Raw genomic sequence first — 25,194 nt, 5'->3', positions numbered from 1 at the left:
CATCAGCTAGGACCAGGATCGGATTATGCCAGAACAGAATGCAATCCTGTGGTAGGATATTTGCTCACTGATAGAGTTACACTGGGAAGGGGACATGAGCAAACCTATCTACTAGAACTGAATGGAGCGGAGCTGGTATAAAAGACATTAGGACATGGACTAAGAATGTATTTTGGAAAGCTAGACAACAGCAGTGTCTACAATATAGCCTAGCCTTTTAGGAATGACAAATTAATTGCAATTAAACAAGGTTAAGGAGTTAAACTTTTCAGAGAAGTCAAAAGCAAGAAGCTTTCAGCCAAAATGAAACATTTCAAAAGCCTAGAGAATGAAGATCTTTCTGATATGCCACCTACTTTTACTACTGTGGTATTGGTTAGTTAAAATATTTGCTTCTGGTTCTCTGGGCAAAAAGAGGAAAGGCTAGTGTGTAGAGCCCCAGCCTTTCATTTAATCAGCTTCACTGATGTAGGAAACAACACCAATCCTTTACATACAGATAAGCATACACAATGGCTATTGTAAAGTTACAGTGCAATGAAAAGCACAGGGTAAAAGCAGAGTCAGTCCTCTAGGCAATGTCCTAGACTGCAGCAAGTGAGGATAAGCCCAAAAGCAGCAGCTGCTGCTGTAGAAACTAAGGAAAAAAAAGCTGTTTACCTTTGAAAGGCCACAGGTAGCTAAGGCTCTACGGTAAGATATCCTTGCCTCCACTGCCAACCCTTAAGTGAGGTTTGGAAAGGGATGGATCCTGACTTCACCCCTTCAGGTCACTCAGGTGCATTGCACTGAGCTCCCCTGGGTTAGCCTACGTTCCCACCAGGTGCTCACTGTTTCATGCTGTGACTTAGCATTTCTGCTACAGCTGTATTGGAATTTCTGCCCCAGCTGCATAGGGATGAGCTTCTCTGCTGCAACCTGGCTGGAGTGGCTGTACAGGTGCTGTTGGAATCCTGTGTGATGGACTGGAGGAGAGCCAGGCAGAGCTGCAGGCACTGCTGATTGCTGGAGCCCCTGGAGCATGCCTCATGAAGCAAGGATGTGATCTTTAGGGAGCGCTCCCTGGCTGCTTGGGCACCTCTGAGCTCTGTTCCTTTCTGGGAAAGCTGTCTTTCTTAAAATTTTCCTCATTTGGCTTTTTTTTTTTTTTTTTCTTTTACAATGAAAGCAACCTTCCAGCCCTGTAAATGAAGTAACCATTTGTTGCGACACAAGACTGGTACTGGTAGCCTGAACGTGTTTCCGTTTAGATGCCTTTCTAGCGGTGCAGAACTCAGGGCAATTTACTAGAAAGGAGCAGAAGGGGTGACGTTAACGAGAGAAGAAAAGTAAAGCTGCGCGGTATTATCGACCTGGCACGTCCTCGTACGGCCGCCGTGAGGAGGCGCGGAGCCGCGCGCTGCCGGGTGGGACTCGGCCCTCGGCGGCACGAGGACGAGCCTGCGCGTGCGTGGCGGCCGCACGGCTCGGAGCTCGTCGCAGCCGCTCGTCGTCCGCCGGCGGCGCCTCCTTTGTGGCGGGCGGGCGGGCCGGGCCCGGCCCCACCCCCGAGCCGTGTCGGGCGCAGACGAAGCGGAGGCGCCATTTTGCGCTGCTGCGGGAGACGGGTTGGGAGCTTTGGCGGGAGGGGGGCGGACGGTGGCGGTAGGGATAGCATTAACCGCGGTAACCGTAGCGGTAGCGGCGGCGGGTGCGGTCGCTGCTTGGGACTAGCGTCCCCGTTCGCCCGGCCCCGCGGTCAGGACTTTGCCGACATGAGCGACGTGGAGGAGAACAACTTCGAGGGGAGGGTGAGTGGCCGTCCCTGCCGGGGCCGTGCTGAGGGCCGGCCGGGCCCGGGCGGGTGGCGGGGGCGCCCGGTGCGGCTCGGGCGGAGGTGGCGGCGCGGCCGTGTCTAAAATGGCTCCTTGGGGAGCCCAGCTCCTGGCGGGGCCCGGGCGCTCGCGTCCCTCCTCTCCCCGCCGTCCTCATTTATTTCTTTTATTTCTCTTGTGACTCGGCCCGGCGCGGATTGGGCCCCGCCGCCTCGGCCCTCGCCCGCTTCCTTCTCCCTTCACGGCTCCGTCCCGACCCCCTGCCCCGGGCTGCGGGCGCTGTCGCCCCCCTCCTCCCTCCCCTCCTTCCTCCCTCCCTCTCGGCCTGGGCTCGCCGAGCCCCGCACTCTCTCCCCACTTCTCCATTATTTCCGTCCCTGCCCGCCGTCCCGAGCCGTCCGCTCCCGCTCACCCCGCGTGCGGCCCTCGCCGTGCCCGCCCGGTCCCTTTGTGAGCGGCGCCGCCCGCGGCAGCGCCCTCGGGCCGCGCCGGGATCCCCGGAGGCAGGGCCCTCCTCGGGAGCCGCGCGGCGCCCGGCCGTGTAGCCGAGGGCTTTATCTCAGCGCCGCTGTGGTTTTATAACGCTGTTAGGCCCGTGTCTTCTCTTCCCCTCCCTCCCATTGCTGCGGTTTCTCTGTACGCCTGTAATAACCGGGCCTTTCTATTTTCTGTTTCGTTTTTTTTTTTTTTTTTTTTTTTTTTTTATTGCTTAGTGATGATGAGGATAAGCAGCAGTTGGAAGCTGCTTGAAGCAGAAATTAAACGTGTGTTATCCTCGCTCCATCACTGCTGACTTTTTTTAATTTTGAAGATTTTTTTGTTTGCTCCCTAAGAATTGCTTTAGAAGAACACCTGAGCATCCTTTTGGTGACTTTTTCTGATGAACCAGTGGTAGCAGCTTTTCGCTTCTATCAGGCTGTTGCCTGGAGAAATGAACGTTTTAAAAGAGCTGAGTCTTATTCCAGTAATGATCTTTACAGAAACGTGCTTATCCTTTTGCGTTGTTAGTTTAAAAAACAAAAACAACCGAAAAACCCAGTCCCCAGGCTCGGTGTGTTTTACCTGTGCAGTGACTGCTGCTGGTTCCTCAGGTGAGGTAAACAAAATCTGTTCTTGTGTTAATTGCTACACAAAGGTGGCAGGTACCTGTGCTTTTTCCAGTTAAATAAGCTAATCTCTGGGGGAAGCCAGCCAGGTCTGAGGAAGCTGAGCAGCATGTGTTCTTTGTCGTTCATTTTTAAGGTTTGTTACTCCAGTCACATCATCTCTATCAAGATTTATATATATATTTTTATATTTTTTTCTTCATATTTTGGCAGCTCTTGCTTTTTGATTGAAATATTTATATTAGGTTCCTTAATGGGTCTCTTGTTAGTGCTAAAGAAACAAATAGAGCTGAGGATTTCTGCATACGTTCTGCCAAACGTAGAAGTGAAACAGCATTTTGACAGTATGTGAAGTATGAGGAGTCCCACATAGCAGTTTTTCTGTTGCCTCTCAGTTGGCTTATGCTTTATTTTTTTTGAGGTGGAAAGTCTACCTGTTGGGAAGAGCTGCTGACCTTATTGAGCTTTTCTTTGGAAAACTTGCATTCTTTTCAGTCCTCAGTACTGGAATTTATGAAGCACTCGCATGTGAGAGTCTCATTTTTCTAAATGTAGCTGAACACAATGGCAGATAATTGATTCCCCCACAGCGTTTTTTTTGTTCTAATTAAGAATGTTCCTAAGTAGTTCTTTTACTTATTTCAGTAATGCATTTTTGATAGCACTATTAAAATACTTAGAAAACCTTGTAGCCTAATATATTTATTTATTTTATTGTAACTGAAAATAGTTGCAGGCGTAAAATTAAATGTGTAAATTTGTGGGAGGAGGGGATTTGGTGTTTGACTTGATGTTCCTGGTCAGACCAGAACTCTTAAACACTAGGATGTCTTAGTGGTTTAGTGTGCTATGTGCAGGCACGTGACGTGAGGATTGCGCGGCCTAAGTCTTCAGCGGGAGAAGAAACAGAAGACATGGGGTGGGGTTTGGGGGTGGGAGAGGGTTTGTGGAGAGCCTGCTTTCCTCAAGCTTACCACGAAAGAGGTGTGAGTGCCTTTTGAGTTCCCCCCACCTCCTTCACTACTGGGTTTCGTACCCCCTGGAGTGGTGTTTGAGGAGGCCTGGTTCTTGCAGGTAGCGGTAATCTGATGCTGAGATGAAGGTACTGATTGAATGAGTAGTAAGCAAAACACATCCTGGTATAAGATTAGCTAGAAAGTCTTTCCTGTTTTGCCTCTTACTTGTGGATAAGTTTCGTATGTGATTATTGATAGTTGACTTAATTTTCTACTTTTTTTTTTAATTTGTAAATTTTAGAATCATTACCATCATTTAATATGTAGAGGAGATTTAGGATGATCTCGGAAGCAACTTAACAGCAAGGCTGTGTAGTTTGTGCTGTCTAGGAAACTGCCTTTCTGAAGCATTGGATAAAATCATTGTAGACATCAGTAGGGATTTTTAAACTATTATTACTCTCGAGCTTGCTCATTTCTTTAGTGACTGCTTTTTTTCAAAGCAGCTGTTAATCAGATATGCTTAGGCTAATCAACATCTGCTCTGGCTTTGTATCATTTTGCTTCAACTTCAGCAAGCTTAGTTGCTGGTTGAACAGAAGAACTCTCTTCCACTTCCTCCCCAGAAAGCACAGAAATATGGTGATTTAATAGAAATTGCTAGAGTAGTTGGAAACATAACAGACATTAGAGTTAAGTTGATGGGTTTCAAGGAGGAAGATGATTTTAAGTCATGTTTGTATGCAGTGACTTGAGTTTTGGAGCGGTTAAAGGATTTTATCAGTATTCATTGAGAGCAGGTTAGGCAGATGAGGCTTTTTATCCTGTTGTTAGGTAGCAGGCAACTTTAAACAAGAATTTAGGTGTTATTTCCTTTCATCTTTGTCCTTATTTGTAATAACGCACTCATCCAGTGCATATTCTGTGATGCAACTTCTTTGGAAGCTTTCTCTGAGCAGTGAAGGACTGGCAGTCTGAACAGAGCTGGGCAGAAGCTCCACTTGCAGCATTACAACGAAGGCAGAACTTCAGATTGATTGCCCTTGATTCTCACGAGATGCCTCTTCCTGCTTGCTGTAAAATCACAGTGAACTCCTTCTAAAAAAGCACTTGAAGTGTATATTACTGCTAAAGGAAGTATATGTGTTGTTCCTATGTATGCGAGTGGCTTTTAGACCTGCTAATCACAAGCTTCATGAAGAAAATATTAAAGTTAACATACGTGCTGATGTTAATTATCTAAACCTGATCACGCCTGCAGCACTTTGATTCAGACTAGTGTAGTGGCAGTCTGCTACTTCAGCAGCAAGGAGGCACATTGCTTACTATGGTTGTTGAGGTACAGATGTGGCTGTGCTCGTGCTGTGTAGTTCTGCATTAGCTTGGAGAAAGCTGTGATGGTGTTTCTAATGGCAGGCATGGAAAGGAGACTTCTTTGGCAAGTTGATTGCTTTTTTGTTCAGTTGAGCTTAAAGTTGAGGTCAGTACCTGGGCAAAAGACTGCCTACTGAACCCTTCCCTGAGCAGGTGTACATTCAGCCCTCAGTGAGAAGATGCAGAATTATAAGGTGATAATCTGCAAGAAATTAATTGCTGAAGATTTTTTTTCTTAGTTGGAGTAGTGTCATAAATGAATGCATAATGCTTGTTGATGCTGCTAACTTTTTAAAGGTGTCTGCAAGGCAGCACAGGTTAATTTTGCTTTATAGAAAAGTTTATTGCCTACACATACGCATTAAAACATTTATGGAAGAATAGCTAATAAAGGGATTAGTTTGAGTATAGAGTGACAGGTCATAGCATTAAACAAATATTTTTTAACTTCTCTTGTGAGCTTCAAGTCAGTAGACTCCTGTCAAAGCAATAGCTAAAAGGTATGATTGTCTTATCTCAGAGCTTTGCTACTGAATTGATGGATTCATCCAGTGCACGTAGGATGATATTAAATTTGCTGCTTTTCTGACCACTTATACTTTTCTGTTTCCTGATAAAGTTGGACTTCATTTATTTTTTGGCATTTGGGCAGGAGTTTTCTAGCAAGATTTTTATGAAGTCTGAGCTTTTGTTTTGCTCGTTCAGTGGTGTTGCTGGGCTACTGGTGCTGTGTGCTTCCATCCCTGGTGTGCTGTGGGTACTTCCTAAGGTTGAATGAAGCGCAGCTGAAATTAGTGTGATTTCATGATTTTTTTCTTCCTGTTTTACTTCCCATATTTTGTTAGCAGAAAGCCTAGCATAAGCTTCATCAGCTCTTCTTATTTAGTGTCACTGTAAATTTTGATAGCCTCGTGGTAATCCTGTTCTGTCATACCCTGAAATGGTAGCACCTGGGGTGAGGTAAGACATGACACAGTGAGGGTGAGAAGTGGCTTAAGAGAGCTGTTTTTGTCGTCTCGCTGTCTTTATCATACCCTCTGATGGCAGCTGGAAACCTAAAAGTATTTTGTGAAGACTTCAGCAGTTCCGTTCACTGTAGAACTGTTTTGAATAACTTCTTTTTTTTCTTCAAGGAATACCTATATTTGAAAGCAGCATTTCTGCTGAAGGATGTGAGGAAGACAAATGAGAGACAGATGTACCTGGGATCTGTTGATACAGTTGTACCAGTGTGGATGAAATGCTCTGACATCTTGCTCAGCTGGCTGGTGGGGAGCTGTCGATGAATTATTCAGTGCCTAGATATATGCAATTGTTAGGTAATGATAGGAAGGGACTTTTCCTGTCCGTACCGCTTGGTTTCACATTGGTCTTTCTGGAATAAAGAGGGTGTGAAGAATGGAAAATACTCATTGGCTTTGGAGTTGTCATCCACAGAATCAATTGCTGAAGCTGCAGTCCTTAGATTGTATTCACCTACAGCAGTTTATTTGGCTCCTGGTTCCAGTTCTTTATGAATCATTAATCCCACTTCCCCCATATGCTGAGGGTACTGCAATGGGACGTTCTGAGGAGCACACTTTTTTTTTCCATTTTGCCATGGGAAAAAGTGTTATTTGCATGCGTTTTCCCTCTGAAAGGGAAACTTGATCTGAAGAATATTAGACAGTCAGTCTCCCACAGGCTGTAGTGACAGCAAATCTAGATACTTGGAAATGGTGACAGTGAGTATCTGCCTTGCGAGTTTGTGAGGGTGAGAGCAGTGACTGGTAGCTGCACAACAAAGCAGAAGATGCCTGCTGTCACTCGTGAGGTGGTGGTGGGGTGAGAAGCTGAGTTGAAATAAGTGCAGTCTAATCTATGGCCTTCAGGTGGCTGAGGATCTTCAGAGCAGAAAGAGAAGTAAATGTTGAGGATGCAGAAAGTGTAGCTTGTTCTCTTGTCAGTAGTCGAATTCATTTCTGGGTAAATATGGACAAAGATCGGAGTGTGTAAATTGCTTAAAGAGTAGTAAGGGATTGGAATGCTTTGGATAATAGAGGTGTCTATTTGCTCTTGTTAAAGATGACATAATAAGAAAAAAGTTAAACATAGCATTCTTTTTGATACTGCAGTGGACATAAATTGTTAATGCAGGACTGTTGGATCTGTCTAACACAGACTAAGAGTTACCTTGATTATTTCCTTATGGGGAAACAGAGGAGGAAAGTTCCTTAAAATCTCACTTTGTGACACTTTGAAGCTCTGAATCTCTTAATCCGTACCTGTAGTCTTGCTAATATAAATCTTATTAGGTGCTTTTTCAGTGACTTCCTTAAGTCCTTAAACTCTTGCAGCTTATTATGATTCTCTTAGTCCCTCCTGGTGAAGAGCACTGTAGGAGATATAACTAGGTGATCAGTTTGCATCGGAAGATGAGATGTAATTGCCTGCCAATGCCACACACACTATGCAACTGCTAACAGGTAATCTCTCTTTAGCTGCAGTTACACCTAAGTTGAGGAAGTTTGAAATGTATACAGACTTACGCTGTCACCTCTGTTGCTCCACTTCGAAGGTTATATGCTTGCAAATGCAGCCTGTGAAGGGCTTAAGCAACGAGCTCTGAATGAACGTGGCCTACATGGAATAACGTAATATTTGCTCTCGGCAGCTGCGTATGGACTCACTGTCATAACCAATGCTATTAGAAAAAGCTGTGGGTGGTGTCAGAAGATGCTGCAGGTGAATAGATAAGGATGCTAAGCTAATTTTTTCATGTATGGGAATTACCAGGTCCTCAATATTTTTGGTGCCTCCCAACAGAACTGTGACGTTACTTTTTTCTTTTTTCTTTTTTCTTTCTTTTTTTTTTTTTTTTTTTTTTTTTTTTGCTGCTGCTGTTCTTTTTGTTGTTTGTATCATTATTGTTCAAGAAGTGGTCTTCCAAAAGTAATAAGAGTGGGCAATATAATTCCCTCACTTGTTTGCTTTTTTTATTGGAAGTTCTTATTTAAATCTTGATAGTGATGCATTAAATGCTTTTCTGTATTGCTGATTACTCTTACTGGGAGGAGAAGGGGGACGGGTGGAAGTAACTGCCAGAGAAAATGAGAGCTGCTGCTGGGGATTAAGTGTAAAGGGAAGAATTGAGGAGAGGTACTTAAAAAATCACATTAGTGCCCTTAAAAGGATAATGTGTGTATAGATGCTTTTTTTTTTTTTTTTTTTTTTTTTTGTGAACAGTCAATTTTAGATGTAAAAATATAAACATCAAAATTCAGTGATATCAAAGTGTGCATCCTTCCTCCTATTTCTGTGACAGCCTTGTAGCTAGATCAGCAGTTGGCTGGTTTAATAAGGGAAACCTCTAATGCTGTGGTACTCATGTCACAGCCAGGCTTTCAACGTAGCCCTTGCTGATAAGTTTAACATGCCTGTCATCCCAGTAAGTGACGTTCTCCATATATCCCTTGTCCTTTTCATTGAGGTGAAGGGCAACAGGTAGCGTAGCTGTAATGCTTGTTAGTAAGGGATCTTTCAAGTTCCATTTTGCACATTTTTATTGTCTAGAAATGCGAGGAAGGAGCCCTTTGAAGAAGGGGTTGGGTTCAGAGTGCTAACTGTGAAAGGAAATACAAATCTGAATTTACATAGAGTGATAAATTGAGAAATACGTTCTGGGGACAAGCAGGAGGGGAAATGGTGAAAATAAGAGTGAAATGTCACTTGTGGGAGGGGAACTTGCTATGCTTTTTTCTGTTAAGAGTTCTGCACAATTTTTTGTGATAATGTAGATATTATAGATACATACAGATTATATGTGTAGTATTTCCATAGTTTGTTCTTGTTGCTGGGCTCCCTAGAAATGCTGCATACTAAAGGAATGTGAGGAAATCCTAACCTGCTCTTTGTTTACTTGTTTTCTTAGTTTTTCTCGTGTGCACTATCATACAAGAAAACAAGAAAGTTGTGTATTTCATTGGATTGCTTTGAACTGCTGTATTATGTCTTTTTGTTTTTGTGGATTAAGTTGTATGCAAGAAAAACAGGATAACAATGAGGAAGAGAAAGTAGGAAGAAAATTTTGTCTTGCGTATATCTATGTGCATGTACTGTGCGAGTAAGTATGTGCATAGATAGATTTTGACTGGAAATTGTTGGCCATTCTATTGAACTGAGAGTGTCTTAGTAATAATGTGTAGGAGTAGAATTTGGGGTATTGAATGCTGAGAAAACACAGTTGCTTTTTTAGGGGGGAAATTCAGTTGCCGGTATCAATATTTTAATATATTTGTGCTAAGTGGTCGTTTAGTTCATTTGTGTATCTTACAAAGAATAACAAGTTTGAAAGGGGAGGAGGGTAGCTTTGAAAATACAGTAAAACACTGAGAACCCAGTAAGCTTATTGTTAGACCATAGACACTTATACAGTTTTAAAGCTTTTTTAAGAAAAGTTGTTTTATAAAGTAGTTTCTTGCACTTTACCTGCTGGCTTTTCAATTTGGTAGATAACATCTGAACTCCAGCAGAGTTTTATAATCCCCACGTGCTTAAATATACTAAATGTTCTTTTTCCATTAAGGTTAATGTTCGTGAAGAAATTGAAGAGTTTTTTCCAAGAATGTGGAAGATAAATCAAGATAAAAGAAGGCTAATGAAAAGTATTAAAGATCAGAAAATTAAAATTGAATGGGGGAAAAAATTGAACAGAAGATTGGTCAGATAGAAGCACTTGAATGTTTTTTTAAGGCTATAATGAATTGTTTGAATTGGGGAAGAATACACGAAGTATGAAAAATGAAAAACTCAATGAAGAATGAAGAAAAGTAGAAAGCAAGAGTGAAGTAGAATTAAAAGAATCTGGAAGAATGAATGGGTCCTAGGTTAAGTAAATGTATGGTTTATGTTCCAGTGTCTGTATGATCAAGTTGTAGATGAATTTGCATGATTACTTAGTTAATAGAGAACTGGTGATCTGGTTCGAGCAGGGATCTATTTGAGGAAAGCATACAATATTAACAGTGGGCTAGCAAAATGAAATTTGTTCTGGAGGGTATTCCCTAACCATTTGTTTTTCAGGAGCAATCAATGTAATAGAATTACTGTACTTTAAATGTTAGGAGTTAGGCATTTATACAACCAATACCATTTGTAATACTGTTCTTTTTGTTAGGAGTCTCGCTCCCAGTCAAAATCTCCAGCTGGGAGTCCTGCTCGTGTAAAATCGGAGAGCAGGTCAGGATCTCGCAGTCCATCGAGAGCTTCCAAACATTCTGAATCACACTCTAGGTCAAGATCAAAATCGAGGTATGTCTGGGAAGTAGTTCAGGTTCATTCAGAGTTATTGCTTTTGTTCATTCATTCGTTACATTACTGAGATTTTTTTTCTCCTGTAAAAGTTATATTTTAGAGGGTGTTAAGAGGGCCGTGTTAATTTGCATTTTGGTGGCAAAGGCTGGGGGAAGATTCCATAAGTAATAAAGCATGTGTATGTCAAGAGGAAGTAATGTAAATTGGAGTAGCTGTGTAGAAGTCACCCCTAAAATAAAGAGATTTAACTATTCCTGAGAAGGGAGAAGAGGTTACAGTTCACTTATTTAAAATCTAATGGTCTCTTTCCTCAAAAATCTTCATGGGGAGGGTCTTGTGTGTCAACCCTTTGTGCAGGTACGAAGGAAGACTCAACTGAAAACCACAGCAAAAGTAGCCTGTGTTAGATAAGGGTTAGCTCTGCATTGGAACTATTGGAAATGTTGAAGGATAATTGCTTGGGGGCAGTTCTTGACATTTCTTCACTGAAACGCTGAGTCTTTATAAAAACAAAATCTGAAAACTACAGCTAAAGTTGAGGATGGGTAGCTTCTTGATTTTCCTGGGTTTTAAGATTTAAATTCATTTTTAAATCTCTTCATCTCCCTGTCAGTGTGTACCTGTGCAGGCAAAGCTCTATAGCTCTCCCTTTTATGGAAGTGGTAAAACAGAGCGATCCCTCTGAGTACAGGGAGAACTGCGTGCCTCTTTTCTTTAAATGTGTCTTAAAATATTTTTCAGCTCAAACAACTATTTTAATTGTAGCGAGCCTCAGAAAAATGAACTTGAGGTTTTTCTCTGGGAAGAGCAAAGCTCACAATTCTATATGCTTGTGTGCATATGATGTAACCAAAACCTTTATCTTTGTTGAAGATCCAGGTCCAGAAGACACTCGCACAGACGTTACACTCGCTCCAGATCCCATTCCCATTCTCATTCCCATAGGAGACGTTCTCGAAGCAGATCGTACACGCCAGAATATCGTCGTCGAAGGAGCCGTAGTCACTCTCCAATGTCCAACAGAAGAAGGCACACAGGCAGCAGGGTATGTCATGTTCACGGCTGACTGTTAACAAAATGGTTGCTGCTTTAACACCGGTGTGATCAAGTTAACTGCAGGCTGTGTGATTTACTGTCGTGTCAGTGGAAGATAGGGGAATTGGGTTTTGAGTGAAAGAAGGGGTTGGAAACAGCAAAGTCTTTCCACTGGCCTTACTGCTTGTGCCAGTAATGAGGCAGAGGCTAAGAACCATACCACTGCAGTTCAGTGTAGGCAGATTGTTAATGTCTACTTCCCTCTGCTCTACCTTTGGAGTTTTTTTTTTTTTTTGTTCCCAGCATATACCTCCTTCACAAAATAAGGTCTTCTGGATACAATGAAACAAAGGAACAGACTTCGGAAGTGTTCTTGTTTATAACATAGTTTACAATGTTGAAGGTTGCTTGTGATTTTATACCTCTAAGTAAATGAATTGGGTTTAACTTGAATACACCTGTGCACTGTTAGCTAATGTGTAGATCTTAATAAGCTAGAGAAGAAGTTATGAAAAGGACCAGTAGGCCTCTGAGAATTCAAATGGGAAATAAATAGTCTTTCTGTGGATAGAATAGAAAGTGTAGGTAAACCAACTAAGATGCAGGATACTTCTTGTATGTCATTCTGAGAGATCTCCCCCAAAGTCATTCCTTCTTCAGCACCTTAGTTTTTTGCATTGCTTCAAGCTGATCAAAATAAACATTGGTGCTAAATAAACACTTCTTCCTTGGTGAGGGCTGTGATACTTTCAGCTTTGATGTAGTTTAGTTTTTCTGAATGTATTTATGAATGCGTTCTGCTTATGATGAAGCAGCTCACTAGGACCAGATAATACCGATGTGAGAGAGAAATGAGTGTGTGGAAGACAGCAAGACTACACCAGTGCTAGTTAATGTACAGTGTCTTAAGCTGCTGTGAAGCAGCATTTATAGTTAAGCTGTTTGTGAATTGTTGCTGGTGTTTAATCACGATGTAGTAAATATGAATCTAATGTCCTGAAAAATTGGAAGCAATAACTGAACTTCAAAAGGCATAGCAGATTTCCTGGTGAAAGACAAATCTACTTTATTACTTTTAGAAATACTAGGATGTTTTGCTCTGAATAAATTCTGGGAGTTTTTTTTTTCTTGGAAATGACTCAGTGACTGTGAAACATGAAACTCCTTTTCAAAATGAATTCCACACTAATTCTGAACAATAGTTCTAGTAATGTCAAAACAAAATAAACCAGATTTGAATTCTCTAAATGCAAGGTCCTACAGACACTAGAGAAATTGGTGACAATTTTGCCACTTCTGCTGACCTGGGTCTGTGGAGGCAGTACAAAAACTTGATATTAAAGCTGTCTTTTTGTCCTCTACCACTGAAATCCATCTAGTGATGGATGATGTAACTATCTCTTGTTGCTTAGGTTGCACAGACTGATTCTCTTGTCTCAGAAAAGGTAATTAGGTTTAATTTTGTGTGGGGATGTATAAGAGAGCAATACTGAGGAGCACCGTGTGCAGGGACTTGTCTACACAATGTTTTAAAAGACTGTGAGGTCTCACTGCACTTGTGTGTCAGTGGATGCTAATGCCACTGGATTATTAAATAGCCTTAAATGAAGAGGAATAAAAAAGAAATGTAAACCTCTCTAATTGAAACTTCAAAGTGGCAGACTGCCAGTTTTTGTTGTGCCATTTAATGTGATGAGGAGTTGTATGAAGTTCATGTTCTAAAAGCTGGAAATTTGGCAAATGGAAAAAGCAAATAGGCAAGAATTTTGTCCACTATTTTTTACAATGGGCTCCTGAACACAAACTCTGAAAGTGGAAAAATCCACACCAATTTGAAATGTAGCATCACAAAAATAAGGAAAGGTAGGATGGGAGTGTAGGTAAATCACATTCTTCATCCCTCTTCTGTGTCTTGGTAGAAGATGAGGAGAGTTTGTCAGCTGTGGGTTTTTTGGGGGGAAGCGTGCTCCTGTTTAAGAAAAGTGAGAGTTGTGCTGTCGCAGTGCTCAGGAGATGCTCAGCTGCTGCCTCATCCAGACCTCTTCCTTGATGAGAAGCCTTTGGCTGAACCTATGCTCCGCTCTTAATAGTGAGTGGCTTGGAATACGGTTTGTTTACTGAACTTTGTGTGTGATAATTTTTTCTCTGTTCAGTCTTTTCTCTTTATGGTGAGGGAGAATCCTTTTAAAAGAGAGTTGAGTTAAATTGGATTCTTGCAACAAGAGCAAAGCTAGGTTGCAGATCTCCTGATAGAAGAAACTGATGGGCTAGTTGAACATGCTTAGATGGAAGCAGGTGAGCAGGGCTTTTAACATTCTTCAAAATGCTTGTGAAAATAACTGTGTATGATGCCCCTATTTTCTACATGGGAAAATACTATCCAGATGCTTTTTACCTCCTGCATATAAAGATGTGCTTATCTCAGTCACAGCTAGTGAACTAATGCTATGGTTCTCCAGAAAAGGAGTTTAAGCCTTAAGCAGAGCCTTGTAGATTAAACTTGGGGCATACAGGTCATAGGTGTGTTTGTCTTTATGTTTTGCATGCTGACTCCCAGAGCTCTTTATTTCAAAATCTGCATGTTGCAGTTTAAAACCCGGCTACTTATGTGCATGCTCCAAAATTTTGGTTTAGTTATTTTTTTAAGTTTAGATTTCAGGTAATGACCATGGAATACCTTGGCTCAGCCTTTAGTCTCAACTTGCCTCCTGTCTGTGCTTTAAAGCAGAAACTTCCTTTGTTATGGAAGTTTTGAATTTGAAGGCTTTACTTCAAAATTGTCGTCTAAAAACTGTCATCTTGGTATCCAGAACTACAGAGTAGAGTTCATAAAAGAGCATGTGAGAAGAGCAAGGCCTCTTCATTCTTCAAGTCACAATGAAGAGGAAGCTCTGAGGCATATTACTGTGCACCAGTGGCTCTGAAAATCTGAAACAGAAATTTCAACTTCCCATTAGTATTTCAGCAGGAAAAAATGAAATCCCTATGCCTGTTGCTGTTATTTTAGAGTATCTAGCGTAGCAGATGTCAGGAACTTAACTGGAAAGGAAAAAAGCTAACAAAAAACACTCCACTTATGTTGATAAAGGTAGCCCCTTAGGGGTTGGCTTAGCTCTTGAGGCTTGTAGGGAAACTTTGAACCTAATAAAAAAATGAATTGCATTACCTTGAGCAATTGTACAATTCCATGTTTGACTTACTTTAGTTGAAGTATACAAATAGTTCAATCTCTTGCATCATGTTAAAGGAGTCTAGAGTCTTGTTCTAAACAAGCGCACATGCTTCTGAATTAGTTTGGTTGAACTAGTATTTGTTTCTGTGTAGTTAAGTTGGTGATTTTGATCCAGTTTTATGGGGCAGAGAGAAAATTTTCAATTTGAATACTAACCTTCACTATATCTGAAGGGGAAGTGTTGAGGTGGGAAGGAAGTACCCAGTTCTGGTAAAAGGTGAGTTAAAGTTCAGCTGTTCGTGCTGACAAGCTCAAGTGTATTTATTGTATGAAAGTAGAGGCAGCGTCCAACATTTGGCAATTTGGCATCATTGGTGACCGTGTGGGAATGTTAAAGATGGGAGGGACTTTGGAATGACTGGCCCGTTTTTAGCACCCTTAACTATCCTGACTGCATCTTGTTGATGATTCAAGTGAAAAATATGAGTAAAACAGTTTCCTGTTTGCTGCCTCTTTTCTGTAGTTGTAATACCTCGTGTGGTACTGATGGCACACTTCAGAAACTTGAGAAGTTTACCCTTGTTTTTTCTAAAATATCAGGAAATTAGTTACATTTTGAAAGTGTCTTCAGATTGGAGTGTTAACTCTTGAAGTATTAAAATGTGTAATGAGCTATACTTAACTTTCTTCATAAAACGTTGAGAAATGTATATGTGTAAATGCATGACTTGTTTTTTATTAACTGGTGTTAACCTCTTATCTTACCAGGCTAATCCAGATCCAAATACATGTCTTGGAGTGTTTGGTCTCAGTTTATACACCACTGAGAGAGATTTGCGTGAAGTCTTCTCTCGTTATGGACCTTTGACTGGTGTCAATGTTGTTTATGACCAACGGACTGGACGATCGAGAGGATTTGCTTTTGTTTATTTTGAGAGAATTGATGATTCTAAAGAGGTAAATTCAACATTTACTACTTAACCAGCATACTGTTTGTGTATTGTCTTCACAAGTATCTTTGTAAAAAGTTGTGTGTGTTCACTACAGAAGTTCTCTGAGATTCATTTCAAATGCTTTCTTCAAACTGTGTGGCACTTCTAAACAGATTAACAACACCAGTTTGTGTTGAGATGCTCAAGTGAAGTTTGAGGCTGACTGTTGTTTGTATTGAATCACTAACAAAAGTGGCAATTTGATTTCTTAATCTGTTACTTCAAGATGAAAATCTTCAGACAGGCACAGAAGAATCATAGGATTTTTCAAATTTTTTGAAAACTAACTCTTGAAAATAACTTTCTGTATCAAAATTCTGAATACTTCACCATTCTCTTTGGAAGTGTGTTGTGCGTTTGAGAGTATTTTTGTCTTGAGTTAGTGGCTAGTTAGAAAATAGCTGTGCGTGTCTGGACTAAGTGTCCATTAGTGTAATTGATGTGTAAGGAAGCAATCAAAGAATCTGAACTGCAGTCTGTATTATGGTTTGCTACATTAAGTTTTGTTTTTTTTTTTTAACCTGTGTAAGGATGCAGCAAGCCTTACTAAGATTTCATGAGTTTGCTGTTAAATAGATGTATTCTGTTTGTTCTGACAAAATAAAGAAGTGCCTGTCTTTCAGTTACCCAAGGTATTTTATCATACACTCCTTTTTAGTAACAGTGCACTTGAATGTCATACCTTCCTCATGGGGATATCTTTTCTTTCCTATGGACGGACTTAACACGTTTGTGCATAAACAGTCATGGGCAGATGTTTCAGATAAGCTGTTTGATTCTGTTTTCACTAGGTGAAAGTATTCATATTCATGATGTTTGGGTATGACTTCTCTCACTTAGCGTTGCAGGGTGGGAGGATGACAGCTGTGGACCTACTGTCAGTAACTTAAAAATGAAAACTGCTGATGGGAATTATGGTACTGAAAGTCATGAATAACTTAGTTGGGCTAGATGCATTTTTGAACTTTAACTCATTTCTGGTATGATTCTACAAGCAATTGTGATAGAGCATGCAGCTGTAGAAGGTGATGAAACAAGACTTACAGAGAGCCAGTTTATGACAAGGATAGAAGTTGTATGTGTATGATTGTTGTAGGTTATAGGAGAGGAGCAAGTAAAAAGAGCTGGAAGCTACCTTCAGCTTTCCTTTGTTTCCCCAGTATCACCTTGAAAGGTTAAGAGAGGAGTTAATGGGCTGGATTGTTGTGTGTTCATATTTAGTGGTCTCTTTGGTTCTACTTCTTAGTCTTGTGTTTCTTTGCAGACTGGTAGGATTCTGAAACTATGACTGTTCTGTAGTGCAGTCAGTATCCAAAACACTTGCATGTTGTTTTGTGGCATTCATGTGCTGGTTTTGTCTGTTTTAAAACTTCGTGTCTTTAGAAGTACTTTTTTGCTAGTTGTCATTGGCAATGGTCATGCATGACATCATACATTTTTTAAAATGTTCCGTGTAAATACCATGAAGTAATTTGTTTAGTATGAAGCTGCTTTGGCAGAAGGTACAAAATTGGAATGCAGGGCAAAAAAATGGGATATTACATGCAGAAGCAAAAATGTTGTAATAAAGATGAGCACTGTAAGAAGGAACTAAACTAGATGGGAATATAAACAAACGTTTCCCATCTCCGCTTTGTTCCAAGTGGTGGGACTTTTTTCATCCCTCCTCCTCCCCACATCAGCTCACTGGGGAGAAAAGATGGCTTCATTTGGCTTAATTTCACAGACCATGAAGGCAGATTTGAAGTAGGAAAAGAGGATATAGCTATAGGCATGAAACTGACAGGCCCTGAAGGAGGACTAAGAGGAGTGATATAAATCCTTGGGGAAGATGGGTCAGATGTGAAAAGCTGGGTGTGCTAAAAGTAATGTTACTTGAGCTGCTTCTGTTTCATGTAAATATGTTTCCTCTTTAAAGAAACAATAAAATAAACCAAGCCTCTGAGTAAAGGCAGTGTAAAACTCCAGGTAAGAAGTGAAGTGGAACTCCTGTCTTTTTAAGGCAGTCATAGATGGATTAAATAGGTGTAGAAAAACCCTGGCAAGAGGGGGTAATCACTGAGATTTCACATCATCTTCTACCCTTCCCAGAGGGGTGCTCGAGAAAGCCTTTTAGTTGGTGTGCTTTGAAACAGTGTTGATTTCAGATAGGACACCTGAAGAGTAGTGAGTAGTTGTCTTTAAACTTTGCAGTTTGGTCAGCTGTGGTATTGCATGGGTTCTCTTGCAGCTGAAATCCTGCTGGGATCTTTGCTGACACTAGTAAACTTCCTTAAAAATCACCTCAGGTATTGAGCTGGTGGAAGCGTAACTGTGTCTTGCTTTTTTATGAAATTACATTTTGGTTTCTTGAAAGCAAGAGAAGTAGTATTTGGTGTTGTTTTTGCCCTGTGTGTTGCAAGGTCTTGTCTTAAGTTATCATCCTTCTGCTAAGACTTCAGAGCCACACATGAGGAGTACAGCATTGCTGTGTGAAGAGCCAGACTTATCTTCTGTGGAAGACCTCTTTCTAAAGACTGACATACTTTGTTTTGCAACACTAGCACTGAACAGTTTTGCAGTGTTTTAGCTGAGTTATTCCCGTGTCCACCATGTTAGTAGTTGAGGATTTTTGTTTCTTCCTCTTACAGAAGAAATACACACTGTGTTGCAAGCTGTGTAGTAGAATGGGAAAAAAAACAACCACCTTTTGAGGCAGATTGATTGTCTTGGGGTCAGTAATAACAGGATCACAAGTAAAAGGCTTGGAGTTGTACGGAGGTGGTTCTACATTTACTACATTACTAGGGATTTCATTCCGGCTTTTCAGTCACTTGTCACACAATCAACCAGTAGTTGTTAAAACTGAGACTACTGTGAATGCTGTGTCTGTACAAGGAACTCATCTGTGAAGCATTAACTACAACAGCTGTTGGCAGTACGGAATATTCAGTTTCTCATGCTACTTACATGCTATTTACAGTTTTGACCATATTTCAGAACACTTTTCTAAAGTAGTGTATATTGACAATTAAGACAACCCTGACACAGACAACTGAACCTCTGACATAATTTGTTGCCTAAGACTATAATATTTCCAAGTTTCTGTGTGTTTCTTTGTTCGTTTGTGCAAGACATTCTGTGGTGCAGGCAGAGCAATTTAGAAGAGTTGTTATTGATCAAAACTTCTCCCACTGCCTTAAGTGATGTTTTCAGCATCAAGAGGACTCTTGGTAAACCAGAAAAGAGCATGAGAATGTCTCCCATGTTTGGAATTGAAATTGGGTAAGCCTGGATTTACAGGCTTCTGGAGACCATTGCTAATAGTTAGAGAAGCATACCCAGTTACTCATTCTGATTCTCTAAAATCTTGTTTGTCTTTACTCTACAGCTCTAAGGTTTGCTATAAAAAGAATCCATGTAATCAATAGATGTTAAAGCTCAGAAACTGGGGGGGGAGGGAAGTAATTACCAGTATTTTGATTATATTTAAAAACAAAAAGCAGCAATGATGTCTGTTCATCCCGTGCTTCACCTGCAATTCAGTAGAGGTGATCTTATTACTGTTGATGCTAAGTACGACATAGGAAGGATTTGGTTTCATAAAGAAAATAAGTTTAGATCCTCAAAGTAGATTTCTTATAAAATGAGTTGTAACAAATTGTTCGTGTTTGGCTATTTAAATATATTCAGACTACTTTCTGTAAGCACTTGGACATTTACAAAATGCCAAGTACTGTAATACACATTGGATGAGTTGAAATCTGTTGAATTTCAAGTTTTCTGTTTGTAGCCGATGGAGGTCTGACCCAGTAGTTAGGGAGCTGCTCATCTTGACTAATTAACGCCTTACCAGTACTAATTCAAAAGACCTTTATTGTTAAGGGTACATTGTTCTAGGTTTAAAACTGTAATCTGAGATTGAGTTCCTACCTGTGTCATTGCCAAGTCTTATTCTGTTTCTGACCCTCCGTGTACAGGTACAGAATGTGGTGTATGACATCAGTCTGCGTTTTGCAGCCAAAGCTGCTAGTGTATGTTCATGTGAATCCCGGCTGCTTGCTTGCTTACTGTCCTCTTGCAAAAGCTGTGCCTTTTGTCTTTTAACAGTGCTCAGATATTTAGAAGAAAACCCAGGCTGTGGAATAAAAATAGATTTGTCAGTTAAAGGCTCCTGAGAGGGTATTATAAGCCTCTAAATCCCAATATAATATGATTTTTTTTCTTCAGCATGTTTTATTTGATGATCTGAAAAATATACTTCCGATTTCTAGACAGCATTTGAGAATGCTTCTTAATTGTTGGCCCAAGTGTGCAATGTCTTTTCACTTGGACATCCAGATGCTCTTAGCGTTTGTGCACGTACAAAAGCAGCAGGAGAAGCGAGCAGAGATTTGTTCGGAATGAAACAGCTACTCTAACAAAACCGTGAAATCCCACATTTGGTTATAAGGTGCTCTTAGTTTGAGGAGAAAATGAAAATGTGAGTAATTGTCAGTCACATTTATGATTCCAGTCTGTGTTCAAAACAAACATGTGGTGCCGCATGTCTGAGGTGGTTTTAAAATACTGGTGGAAGCGCCGCACTCGTTCGCTAGTTAGTGCTTGGCTTCGGGGCGTTAAGGTGTGTGAGCTGCAGTTGTGAGGGACTGAACTGAGTGGTGGTCAGTATTGTTGCTTTCTTGCAGCTTGAGGATGAAGATAACCGTGGAAGGCTTCACGTGCCTATGTATCTATTAACATTTTGGCTAACCTTCATAGTTACCAGTTATTGCTAACAGCTGTTAAAAGCAAATACAGTGGAAGTTTTACCACTGAGAAAGACATCAGATATTGTGACTGAGGCTTCTGGGTTCCGTGCAGACTGGGAACTATCAGCTAGTCATCATCTGTTGAAATGTAACGCATCTCAGTACTTTGAAGATGAACCATCAGATTTTGTTATCAAAAGTCACTTGTTGGCTGTCTTGCTGTTATCTTGCTATTCTCTGCACCGCTCCCTATGTCAAAGAACTGTTGGGGTTTTTTTTCTGCTAAGAAGTGTTTGTTCTTCTGTCGTTTCATTTGTTCTAAATGAAATCAGTGCCAAATGGTCTGGGTTTCAGGTGGCTGTCTGTCAGCTCACCGCATGTTGGGGATCGGACATGAAAGTGCCACGAAGCAGGAAATTCCTTTCTTTTTAGGATGCATTGTGTATTGCCAAACTTCCAGAAAGATGCTTTTAATCATAAAAGTTTGTATTTCCACCAGCTTGTTTGCAGCATTGTTTTGGATTTGTAATAACTCACAGTATGCGTGCGCAGAATTATTTTAATTTCATCCTTGTGCAGCAAGATCTAAAAAATTAAAGGCTGGGAAGCTGAAGTTAATGAACATGCTTTGTTCAGAAAACATAGTAGTGTATGTTGAGATGTGCCATGGTCTGGCTCAGCCGAGCAGTTAGCCTAGGTGTGATGTTGCTGTGTAGGAACAGGCGTCACTAGGTGGCGATATAGCACAGATATGAACAGAGCTCGTAAAGCACAATAAGTGGGGATAAATAGGCTAGTGATAGATAGCTCGGTCACTTCCAGTTTGGAGCCACAAAGTGAACTCATGTGGGTGTTAGTTTTGTTTCCTCCTCTGCGTAGATTAGATGTGAATTCAGCAGGGTTCCTGTTACGGAACTGGTAAGAAGTGAATTTCTGAGCAGCTGTTATACTCTTTTTTGATTTTAGAAAAAGGGAAAAGCTGCTCTGCTCAGAGGCGTGTTCATGAGCTGGGGTGTGAATTGTGTCTCAGGTAAATAATAGAAAAAAGTCTTGAGTTAAACTCAAGATTGTAAGATATATCTGTCCCAAAAATGAAAATAATACATATAGGACAAGCTGCCTAGTAAAGTAGTATTTTGGAGATCTTAGGGCAGTGGTAGATGGAAGGTGCAAACACCAAAAATGTCCTTTGAAAATTTTAACTGATGGTGGATTTAATCGTTATTATTTGTGAAATTATTTTTTTCAAGGCAGCATTCCCTGTGTATAATTCTCATAAGTTTGCTGTGGTCCTTTGGAAAAACTGCTTGCGTGATTTGGGTTTGCGAAAGGCCGTTGTATTGATTCAAAGCTGAAAGGAGCGGGGTAGGACCCCCAGTGAGCGCGTGCACGGCTGTGAGCAGCTCTGAAGGCGCGGGCTTCTCAGGCGCAGCCCCCTGTGCGTATGGCTTTGGCTGGCCGCTATTGTGAGGGCGGGTGGGGAGGAAGGTTGTAATTAGGTATCCATGTAGGCTGAACCCGCCATTTTACTAAGCTGGAGTAGGTCCTTGTAAGGGAGATGGCAGGAGGCTGGGAGAGCATGAAATGGCAGCCGACTAGCAGTAATCCGGCCATATGCACCCTACAGGAAGCCACTGTTTTGCACAGCCTTTGAATCCGCCCATCCCCTCTGGGTCGGAGCCGATGGTAGGAAAGATGTGGTTTTCAGGAAAAGCCGTTTTGACTTTGTTTACCTTTTTGATGGGTAGAAGGCAAAGTCTACTACAAGGGAAGCGATTGTGCTAGTGGATGGTCCTGTGCTTTCTTAAAAAGGGATTGATTGCCTGCCACGGCACTCGGCGCCTCGATGCAGCCCTGAAAGCGCTGCCGGCAAGCGGGCCGGGGGCTGGGGCCGAGCCACCACAATGGGGCACTAGTAGCCAGCCTAAGTGGAGCCGGCTTGGGGCTTGTTGGTCTGGGTCTGGCAGAAATCAGTGTGGTTTGTGCCTAGCTTTCCATAGGAGGTCGAAGGTTTCATGTCCTCATTCCTTCTCTTTCCTGCAGGCAATGGAGCATGCAAACGGAATGGAGCTGGATGGCAGGAGGATTCGGGTGGATTACTCCATCACCAAGAGAGCGCATACACCCACCCCAGGCATCTACATGGGCAGGCCAACGCAGTAAGGAGTCCTCATTTCCTGTGGTGGGACTAAAATTGATTTAAATGGGAAGACTGAAGTCTGGTTGAGGAAACTGTGCTGCAGACTACCTATTTTATTTTTACATTTTAGAATTAAATGTTTTTCTGCACAAAGGTGTTAATGTAAAGTGTGTTACTGCGATTCAGATTTAAGTCCTTCTGTGGTTTCTTGTGTTTTTATCTAAAAAAAAGTGTGTTATTTTTTAAAAATTTCATCCAGCACAGTCAGCTAACGCACCCTTAGCTTTATGAAATACCAGGGTGCCTATTTGCCTTCAATTCTAATGAGATCTAGGCTGAAAGTCTTGATGGTATTTTGCCTTTTTTGGGAGGGAGTAGGTCTTAAGGGTTATTTGTTTGGAAGGTGTTTACGTGCTTAATTATTAGATTGTTTAAGGGCTCAGTCTTCAGTGTGTGATTTACAACACTGAAAAATGTTTTTGAATGATTTAATTTGATGAGACTATAATCTGAATTCCTTCTTATTTTTTCCTAACAGCAGTGGAGGAGGTGGTGGTGGTGGAGCAGGTCGACGCCGTGACTCTTACTATGATAGGGGGTATGACAGAGGGTATGACAGATACGAAGAATATGACTACAGATACAGGTAAGTAATGGTTGTATTTCTGGAAGAAAAAAAAAAAGTTGGAAGAAAACAAATTTCTCAGTTTTAGATGGTAGAAATGTTACTCCATTTGTACCAAGATTCCTCATGTGTGCTTGCTTTGTTGAGAGCCGCCTTACAGTAGATTTTGTAATGCAAGATTGAAGTGCTTGTAATCTTCAGTGTTTCTGTAGTGCAGTTACTTGTTAATGGGTTGTGTGAGAGGTTAATTTTGCTAGCTGGAGAAGGTGTAGAACGTATACCCTCCAACTGTAGCAGACAGGAATAAAAGGGAACTCTTCTGTTCCGTACTGTATATAGAGCCAGGAACAGCTGACAAACAGTGCTGCTGAAGAAGGAGTTATTTGTAGATGGGGTTTTTAATGCTTGACATTTCACAGCTATCTGACCATTCTGAAAGTTATCTAGTTTCAGAGAATGTTGTACAACAAGAATGGTAGGCATCTGTAAAAGCACTTAGGTGTTTACAGAGCTAGTGAGAGTTTATTAAATGTGCTGTAGAGATACATCAGGTTTTAAACACATCAGATAGAGAAATACAAAAGCATTTGTTAAATAACTGTAAGCTGCAGCCAGATCAAGCAGGAGTCATTCATGCAGTCCAAGGTTTTCAGTGCTAAGGAAATGATAATATTCTGTAGAAGTAATGTGAATGAGGCCTCTTTCATTATGATTGTTTGCTTTCTTTTTAATTTCCTTTAAAGGAGACGATCACCATCGCCTTACTATAGCAGGTACCGGTCACGGTCAAGATCCCGTTCCTATAGTCCAAGTAAGTAAACATGAATGAATAAATAGAATCGGGCTGGTGTGACACTTGTTACAGTACTGACTGATCAGTGAGAGTTCTGAACGTGAGAGCAAAAAAGCCTGGGCTCTGCAATGCTGGAGTCTGTGTGTGCTCTTCGTTCATAGTAACAATGTTGTCTTTTGTTTCTTTCCAGGGCGCTACTGAAGATCAGAAGAACGAACAGTTGAGGACTTGATTTTTAAATAAAAAGTTTAGATCTTAGCTTCCCTACTGTTTTCCCTCCTTTCCCTCCCTTCCTTGACCTCCATCCAGCTATTTTAGAAAACTTGGGTTCATTTAGAATATACATATCTTCCGTTGAAGTATTCCTGTTTTCATCCCTCCTTATGTAATACTCTTAAATATCGTAATTGTAGTTTTTGTGTAGTATAACATCTTAAGCAAAGTTAAATAGAAAACCCAAAGTGTTGATACATTTTGGAAGTCATTCCTATTTTGTTTTTAAAACAATTGGACTCCTGGCTAATCAAGAGAGCAGTGATATTTTTAAAGCTTGCATGTCATACGTAATGCACACACTCAGATACTTTGATATAAACCTGCATTTCCAAGTAACTCGTTGATCCTTCTGTTAAAAGGCAAACATTTTACTTTGATAAACAAGTAACGACTTCGAGCCTTTACTGTAAAGACAAATTTATTTAGGTAGTGATGAACCAGAGGATTTTGGTTGGTTTTTTTTGTTCTGTTTTTTGGTCAGGTAGTTGCTTTGAGTGTAGAATATTTGAGCTAGAGAAAAAAATGGGTATTTGGCTGACTTGGAAAACATCCTTGTACACTGAAAATTAAGGCTGCGTTTTATAGATAAATTTCTGGATAGCTGAACAGTGGAAAATATTTGGAGTTAAAACCATAGAACTCCTGGGACTTTTTTTTATTGTGCTTGGTTAAATATTTCCCCTTAATAAGTGCAGGAGAAAACAACTATTTATTGAACATAGCAATTAGTTATATAATTTGCTGTTCACTTAACAACAAACAAAACCCCAGACTTTTGGTATTGCAATAATGATGAAGTTTTGTTTCCAGTCCTTTTGAAAGCATGGATGGAAAACCTGTAACTACATGTAAACTTTTCTTTCCTTTCAATAAAAGTAAATTCCACTGA

The 25,194-nt window shown here is 40.8% G+C and overlaps 1 protein-coding gene across 1 annotated transcript; it reads left to right on the top strand.

The window, feature by feature from the left end:
• The first annotated feature begins 1,556 nt into the window (after positions 1-1,556).
• On the top strand, positions 1,557-25,194 carry TRA2A (transformer 2 alpha homolog). The gene is made up of 8 exons (XM_048950749.1): positions 1,557-1,790; positions 10,406-10,539; positions 11,416-11,587; positions 15,518-15,706; positions 22,515-22,630; positions 23,150-23,257; positions 23,980-24,047; positions 24,220-25,194. The coding sequence occupies exons 1-8, from the start codon at positions 1,755-1,757 to the stop codon at positions 24,228-24,230; spliced, it is 834 nt and encodes a 277-aa protein (XP_048806706.1). The 5' UTR covers positions 1,557-1,754; the 3' UTR covers positions 24,231-25,194.

The sequence above is a fragment of the Lagopus muta genome, chromosome 7, assembly GCF_023343835.1.
Source record: "Lagopus muta isolate bLagMut1 chromosome 7, bLagMut1 primary, whole genome shotgun sequence".
Classification (NCBI taxonomy): Eukaryota; Metazoa; Chordata; class Aves; order Galliformes; family Phasianidae; genus Lagopus; species Lagopus muta.
Note: the sequence above shows the minus strand (reverse complement) of the source record. Positions and strands in the feature narration are given on the sequence as shown.

Bases quoted from the DNA above. Each gene is read 5' to 3' on its own strand.
- TRA2A (XM_048950749.1), top strand. From the start codon at position 1,755: ATGAGCGACGTGGAGGAGAACAACTTCGAGGGGAGG. The intron at 11,588-15,517 runs GTATGTCATGTT...TTATCTTACCAG, and splicing joins GAAGGCACACAGGCAGCAGG to GCTAATCCAGATCCAAATAC. The intron at 15,707-22,514 runs GTAAATTCAACA...TCTTTCCTGCAG, and splicing joins GAATTGATGATTCTAAAGAG to GCAATGGAGCATGCAAACGG.